Source organism: Nomascus leucogenys, chromosome 8 (genome assembly GCF_006542625.1).
Source record: "Nomascus leucogenys isolate Asia chromosome 8, Asia_NLE_v1, whole genome shotgun sequence".
Classification (NCBI taxonomy): domain Eukaryota; kingdom Metazoa; phylum Chordata; class Mammalia; order Primates; family Hylobatidae; genus Nomascus; species Nomascus leucogenys.
Window position 1 is genome coordinate 108,812,118 of NC_044388.1, and position 8,282 is coordinate 108,820,399.

Here is an 8,282-nt window from a genome sequence, read left to right on the forward strand (position 1 = left end):
AGGATAGCAGGAGAAAGCTCGCCAACTATTCAGAGAGCCAGCAGCAGCTGTCCATTCTCCAGGAAAAGGTTATGGACATGCTGAAATGTGTGTCTACACATGTATTTTAAAACAAGAAACAAAAGAGACACAAAAATCACTTAAATTTGGTTGATCGAACAAACAAAAAACTTGTGGGGAGGTCCCTTAATTTGGTCTTTAATATTCTTATTAATTTTTACTAGTAAAAGTAAAAAATCATTATGAAAATGCACAGAAGCACAAATACTCAAAACAAGGACGCTCATCTCCTCACACCTATTTTACTTCTTTATTTTCCAGGAGTCATTCCCTGTAACAAACATTGAAAACATTTTTTCAGTATCCCACTCTACCCAACTGAACATTTACTCTTGTCTTTTTGGTTGACCCTAATTCTTACTACTAAGAAATGACATGGTCACATTCTATATTTTGGCTAAATTCTTTTCAAGGAAGCACAGAAAACAGCGGCGCTCATGCAGCCCACCTTCTGGATGAGACGTCTCTTGCAGTTTAGAGCCAAGGGCAGAACTGGATGGAAAGCCAGTCTTTCCATTTAACAGGAGGAGAGAATGAGTAGCTAAGAGAGATGACAACCCTTTATGGTCGATAACCTGGCACTGTTTTCTAATGCCAAGACACAAATTTGCTCTGCCTTGCACACACAGGTTTCATCTGGTTATACCCACGTAATGCCTAAGAAATCAAGAGGAGCCTGAAGTTCTTACCTGGTCATACTAGACATTTTTAAGACCGTATTTATTGTGGAAATCTAAAAGAGAAGATGAAAAAGCTTTAATTAATATTTTGATACAAAATATTTAACAGAAGTTACATACACAAAAAAGGAGAAACTATTGAGAGGACACTGACTACTATGATCAAATTAAGTTCCTCCACCCAGGTGGTGCTCTCTACTCGGGGCGATTCTGCCACCCGCCCTAACTCCCTGGGGACATGGGGCAAAGTTTGGAAAAATTTTTGCTTGCTATAACCAGGGGAGGGGGGCACTGCTGGCATCTAGTGGGTAGAGGCCTGGGATGCTGCTGAACATCCTACAGTGCACAGGACAGTCCCCAAAACTAAGACTGACCTAGTCCAAAATGTCCACAGCACCAAGGCTGAGAAACCCTGTTCTACCCTACAGGTGAGAAAACAAGCTTAGGTAACCCACCCTACAGAAGGGGTAGGTAAGCTGTAACCGTAAGTGCAGAGGAAACAAAGCCTGCCTAAAAGTTAATATATTTTTTTCTTCTTACTCATGAGTCTGGAGAACTCACTTTTTTTTCCTTTAAAGTGTCCATTTCTTTGTAGAACACACACTAAAATACTCTTCTTCCCTCACTTCTCTAAAACTGTGGATGTCCTTTAACAGCAAGATGCCAGTACAGTTCCCTCTCCTATGGTCACTGTGACATCTGCCACCACAAATGGCTTCACCACTACAGCTATCCAGGAAACAGGGAGCTGTTTTAAGTTTAGCAAGTGATGTCCTGACCCTAAATCACGTTAGTGGAGGAAAGTCTTCAGTACTTAAAAAAACACACACAAAAAAAACAGAGGATGGGGGAAGGTGGGGGCCAGAAAACAGTGAACAGTAACCTAAGCACCCTTGAACTGTCCTAGAAGAGTATCATACCAATCTGTGTTCATTCAGGTAACTTAGAGCAGAAACAAACACTCTCCGATTTCTCTTCCTAGAACTGCCATTTCACAGACCTTCTGAACGGACAAACACACCAAAAAAAAACTGACCCAGAAAACACTGAAAGGTACTTACTAAGTGTGGGTGGAGGCCCAGCTCATGAAAAGCAGCTGAAGTAAACACTTTTTCTTGCACCTGCTTTACCACAGGTCTGCAAATGACGAACAAAAACCCAGGCATCAGTGCCAATATTAACAAAGAAAAGGCAGAACACATTTTTTTCTTCCTGAAGGGCATCTGCCCCTGGACATACCTGTGTAGTTCTGGAATGTCAGGGTTGTTTTTAAACAGTGATGAAGTCTTAATGCATTGTCTCTCCTCCTGGTTTCTATCACTTGTGCTAACCGAATGCTTCTTTGGAGAAAACGTTTTTTGTGTGTTCCCCTTAAAAGTCCTTTGAGTTTCTTTAACACTAGTTTTCTTGGCTGGGAGAAATGAAGTTTCGTTCCTCCGTTTCGCTGGGGGAGCATCTCTGGACGCTTGGTATTTTCTTTTCGTAGCCTTTGCTTGCTGCGTTGTTCCCAGAAGGAAAGATCAACAAGAGATGCATTAGTCCATGAAGACAGAGCTCGGAGTGAAGCCTGACTGCCCACAGAATTGCATCTCTCCCTGCAGAGATCATTATGCCCCATATGTCAAGCAACAGTTTAGGGTTTGCAATCAGACCCTTTGACTCAGCTTCTTCCAAAAGGTAAAGAAAAGAAAAAAGAAAAAAGTCTCAGCTCACTCATCTACCAGACCTCACCAGCCATTCTTAACTGTTAAATCAATCAAGATAAGGTAAGGATGAAGAAGCAGCATTTTTCCAGTTGAATGTTAACTAATGGAGTCTGTTCTAAGGGAAGCGAGAATCCACCTTGTGAAGGGTGTGTCAATCCATATTCCTAGGAACCCATTCACCCAAGGAGAGAAGAGGGGTGGGGGAAAATGAATCTTTTCTCTCCACCAACAAAGCACACTGGAGACCGCACAGGAGAGAGGGGCGAAGGGGAATGCGGGAATGCGCATCTCAGCCCGTGCCCAGGAAGCGGAAACCTTCATTACCATTCTACCCTAGTGCCTGGATCTCTGTCATTCTCTCCTCTCAAGCTGCTCCTCCAGATTCAGATGGCCTGGAGAAAATTCCTACGCCCTGTTCCCATTCCAAATGAGAATGCTGCTCCATCCATCACCTCTGCCACAATTACTTCCTACCTCCCTTGCCTTTCAAGTCTCTGAGTCCCCGAGTCCCTGCCTGATTGCCGATTACAGGCTACACAGCACTAGGGATCTCTTGCCTGTTGCTTCTTATTTCCATTATAGGAATGTGCTTAAATGCATGATGTCCAAACTTCCCCTAGGAGAAGGAACATCCAATTCCTCTATTTTCTTTGGCCTTCTTTTCTGATTTACAAATGAATATAAAAGCATCCCTTGAGTAGCCAGTGCTTGTTATTCTGGAGTTTTGGGTTCTCTCAGAATATGTTATTTTCCTCTTTGCTTCAAATAATGACTTGGTTTTACATGTCGGCTTTCTTTAGCCATGACTGTCAGCTTCAGACTAACCTACCAATAACAACAGTTCTTTGTTCCATAAGGATTCCTTTACCTAAGTAATTAAATAAATTTCAAATATCTAATATTAATAAAGTAAAAACGGACACAGTCCACCTTACAAATTTATTTTTTACAAAGTCTCAAGTTTATGAATTTTCAGATTAAAGAAAGAGATGAAATCAAGTTTCAGGTTTGTTGAATCATTTGCAAGACAGTATGAAATGTGCAGACTTCACCTGATTTACAGACCCAGGACTCCCGGAGCACAAAAACTCTTTAAGGCCACTCCCGCCATGCATGGAATTCCTGACAGTCCCGGGCAGGTAGACTGACAGCCTCTCCCTATATACCTCCTGCATCCCATGAGGCAGCCCATTCTGTTCAGGACCCATTCTAGGAATCAGGAAGCTGTCTCCGACATTTATGCAAGATCTGCATCCTTAAACATCTACCTAATAGTCTGAGGTATACTTTCTGCAAAAACACAGAACAAGCTCACTTCCTCTTAACACATAACATTCCTTCATATATCACATAACTCTCTTTTCTTTCTTCTTTGGACTCAGTATTTCGAAAAGGACACAACTTTAGATCCTTTATCATCTTGGTCACTCTTTATTCGTATGTCAACATCTCTCTAAAAGCAAGTACTCAGAGTTAAACATATTAGGTTTTCCATTGCTCTTAGGCTAAACTAAAAAATCTGTAATATTGCCAAGTGCCATGGCTCATGCCTGTAATCCCAGCACTTGGTGAGGCTGAGGTGAGCTGATTGCTTGAGGCCAGGAGTTCGAGACCAGCCTGGGCAACATGGTGAAACCCTGTCTCTACAAAAAAGTACAAAAATTAGCTGGGCATGGTGGTGCATGTCTGTAGTCCCAGCTACCTGGGAGACTAAGTTGGGGGGATCACCTGAGCCCGGGAGGTCAAGGCTGGATTGAGCCATGATAACGCCATGATGCCACTGCTCTCCAGCCTGGGCGACAGAGTAAGACCCTCGCTCAAAAAAAAAAAAAAAAAGTCTGTAATATGATCAACAAAGCCCTCTAGAATCTGACCTCTGGCCACCTCACCAGCTTCAGCTTTACTCTCTGCCACTCGGGTCTTCCTTCAATTCCTAGAATGTGCTGTGTTCCTTCCTCCTCCTTTGCACATGCTACTCCCACACCCAGGACTCCACTCTGCCCTCTGGCTGGCCACCCAGTACTCATCCTTCAGATGGAGACTGACCAACTCCTTCCTCAGAAGAGCCTTTCCTGACCTCTCTTGACCCAGTCAAGCCAAGGTGCTCTGTTCTTGGCTCTCCTGGCACCCTTATTCTCCTCCACAGCATTCGGCAAAATAATAAGCGTAGCATGGAACTCATTGTTTTATGTCTGTCTTTCCCATTAGATTGTAAGCTCCACAAGAAATGGACCAGTCTGTCCTACACAGCACTGTATCCCCTGTACAGGCCCCTGTCTGGCAGAGTAAGCACTCAACAAATACTTGTAAGATGAATGAATAACACACAATGGAATTATCCCTTTCCACCAGCTGGATACCATTCTACTACTTGTTAGCTTTACTCCCCCAGCATCCAAAACACATTCATTCAGAAGTTGTCAAGAAGCTTGGTTCTGAAGATACAAAGTAGAAAGATTCGCCAAGCCCTTGAGGAAGTCACACACTAGCAGAGGAGACAAAACTACAAAGGCATAAATCCAACCTCTACATTGGTGCTACAGAAGAGGTATGTACAAATGGCTATGAGAGCACCAAAAAAAGCTAGACTAACATGGCCTGCGGCAAAGGAGAGGGAGGCAAGAAAACCAAGAATGCTTCGTGAGGTGGCCTCTGAGTAGAGAGGGAGCAAGGGCACATCTGGATCTACTAAAAATTAGTTGTGCAACACGAAGCAAGTCACTTCCGTCTGAGTCTCTGCTGCCGCACCTGGAAGATGAGGGGATTTTGGCAGATGACCTCTGGGGTCCATCCAGCCCTGTGAGTCTAAGATGCCATGGCTTTGATATTAATAAACATACTGAGTAGTTACTATATGCCAAGGAGTACGCTAAGTACTCACATGTATTCTCTCATTTATCAACACAGGTACTGTTATCATCTCATTTTAAGATGAGAACATGGAGGCAGAGATGTGACGGAATTTGTCCCAGAATCACTGAAGGAACCAGGCTTTCCCCAGGCATCATCATTCTGCACTCTAGAGTCCTCACAACAATCCTATAATCCCTTTTATTAACTGCATCCTCTTTGCTTTAGAAAGCGTGTGTATGCTGGAAACTTACTCTTTCTGCTCAACATTATAGTTTTGCCTCGTATAGTCTTAATCCACATGCATTTGGTTTTTTATATATAGTGTGAGATAAGGTTCCAATTTCAGTTTTTAAATTCACACAACCACACAACCAATTGTTCCAGTGCCACTTATTAAAAATGTCATCTTTTCCTAAACAATTTGCAGTGTCGTCTCGGTCATGAATAAAATTTCCATTTTTGTATTGGTCTGTCTCTGGGCACTCTTTTCTCCTGTGTTGGTCAATTTGTATAGTTTTGCACCTTATTCCAGACTGCCTGAAGAAATAGAGCTTTATAATAAATTCTTAATTTTTGATAAGTTAAAAAAAAGAAAACATCATGTGTAGTGATTCCTATTTTGAGTTGTCCTCTAGAAGGACATACACCAAGATGGCAACAAGCATTGTCTCTGAGTATGGCAATTATGAGAGGGTTTTTAAAAATCTTTTTTCCTAATTTTCTATAATAAATTTGTATTAATAATCAGAAATTTTTTTTGTTTTTTGTTTTTGTTTTGAGATGGAGTCTCTTCCACCCCGGCTGGAGTGCAGTGATCTCTGCTCACTGCAACCTCCACTGGTTCCCGGGTTCAGGTGATTCTCGTGCCTCAGTTTCCCGAGTGGCTGGGATCACAGGCACCCACCACCACACCCAGCTAATTTTTTTTTGTTTTTTGTTTTTGTTTTTTTTTGAGACAGAGTCTCGCTCTGTCGCCCAGGCTGGAGTGCAGTGGTGCAATCTCGGCTCACTGCAAGCTCCACCTCCTGGGTTCACACCATTCTCCTGCCTCAGCCTCCTGAGTAGCTGGGACTACAGGCACCCGCCACCATGCCCAGCTAATTTTTTGTATTTTTAGTAGAGATGGGGTTTCACCGTATTAGCCAGGATGGTCTCGATCTCCTGACCTCGTGATCCGCCGGCCTTGGCCTCCCAAAGTGCTGGCATTACAGGCATGAGCCGTGGCGCCATGTCTTTTTTTTGTATTTTTAGTAGAGATGGGGTTTCACCATGTTGGCCAGGCTGGTCTCCAACTCCTGACCTCAAGTGATCTGCCTGCATCGGCCTCCCAAAGTGATGAGATTATAGGTGTGAGCCACCTCACCCAGCTCAGAAAGTATTTTTAGAGAGAAAATTTCTGCATAGTGTTAGATATAGCATAATTTAAGCTGTTAGTCTTTCTAAATCCAGTATATTAGCTACCCATCCCAAGTTCGGGCTACTGGCAAGTCTCATCAGCATATCCATCATTCTCATTCACGACATCAATGAAAATGTACAGGCTCACGCCTGTAATCCCAGCACTTTGGGAGGCCGAGGCAGGCAGATCACAAGGTCAGGAGATGGAGACCATCCTGGCTAACACATGGTGAAACCCCATCTCTATTAAAAATTCAAAAAAATTAGCCGGGCATGGTGGCGGGCACCTGTAGTCCCAGCTACTCAGGAGGCTGAGGCAGGAGAATGGTGTGAACTCAGGAGGTGGAGCTTTTAGTGAGCAGAGACCGTGCCACTGCACTCCAGCCTGGGAGACAGAGCAAGGCTCCGTCTCAAAAAAAAAAAAAAAAAAAAGAGAAAATGTAGATCTAGAGAAGGCCACTGCAGACACCTATCATTACCGCATTAATTAATCCCCTTTTGATAATCATAAAACTAGGTACTCAACATGTATTTACTCAATGCTTCTTATGTGTTAGTTACCAGGCTCTGCAGAGGACACAAGCACCCCACTGACCTCCTAATGTAGCAATCTATTATCCAAAATGGAGCCAAAACTACTTTATATTGTTGGCATTTATTAAGTGCCTCTATGGGCCAGACAACGTACAGTCTTTATGTATATTATCTCAATGAATCCTTACAATAGTCTTCTGTGAAGTAGAAATTATTGTTCTCATTTTATAGATAGGAAAAGTGAGAATCAGAAAGATTAAGTGACTTGCTCCAAGGTCACAGAGCTAGTGTGCAGCAAGGGTAGCGTCCGAATCCCAGGTCTATCCTATTCCAAATCCCATGCTCCCAGTGGCTCTTCTATCCTTCTCCCCCCTCCACCCAGACGCAGCTACACTTGGCTAGCTGGACTCCTTGCTGCCAAACATCTAAATCCTAAAGTTTGATGAGCACTTTATGATTTTAATCAGTCTTTCTGTCCTGTAGTCCTCTTTTCTAGGAGACAAATCAACCATCCTAGAAACCAGTTTTCAGTTCTTGCTTAAGTTAATTTTAGGGCATCTTTTCCCCTCTCTAGCAATGGGATTATAGCAATGAAACCGATTTTCCTATCCCCCTCCATTGCATGGGGATGAAAATCTGTCCCATTTTTGAAAGCTCTTCAAAAAAACTCCTAGTTGGCAGTCCTCATTCCTGAAACAAACGAACCTTCCTCATGGCGACGAAAAGAGTTAAACTCTAAAATATCTGAAGATACTTATTCTGAGCCAAGTATGAGTGACCATGGCCCGTGACCCAGCCCTCGAGAGGTCCTGAGAACATGTGCCCAAGGTGGTCGGGGTGCAGCTTGTTTTTTTCTTTTTTTTTTTTTTTGAGACGGAGTCTCGTTGTGTTGCCCAGGCTGGAGTGCAATGGCGCGAGCTCGGCTCACTGCAAGCTCCGCCTCCCAGGTTAACGCCATTCTCCTGCCTCAGCCTCCCCGAGTAGCTGGGACTACAGGCGCCCACCACCACGCCCAGCTAATTTTTTGTATTTTTAGTAGAGACGGGGTTTC

The 8,282-nt window shown here is 43.4% G+C and overlaps 1 protein-coding gene across 9 annotated transcripts in view; it reads right to left on the minus strand.

Annotated features, from left to right (window-relative positions):
* DDX31 (DEAD-box helicase 31) overlaps window positions 1-8,282 on the minus strand; it is a 77,529-nt gene that overhangs the window by 67,604 nt on the left and 1,643 nt on the right. For all 9 annotated transcript variants that reach the window (XR_004031466.1, XR_004031465.1, XR_004031464.1 and 6 more), the window contains exons 2-4: window positions 1,980-2,236; window positions 1,802-1,877; window positions 750-793 (exon numbers count right to left, since the gene is read on the minus strand). Coding sequence is in view for 6 of the 9 variants with exons in the window: in XM_003276785.3 (XP_003276833.1) it covers window positions 750-793; window positions 1,802-1,877; window positions 1,980-2,236 (377 nt within the window). In the remaining 3 variants the exon portion in view is untranslated. The remainder of the gene's footprint in view (window positions 1-749; window positions 794-1,801; window positions 1,878-1,979; window positions 2,237-8,282) is intronic.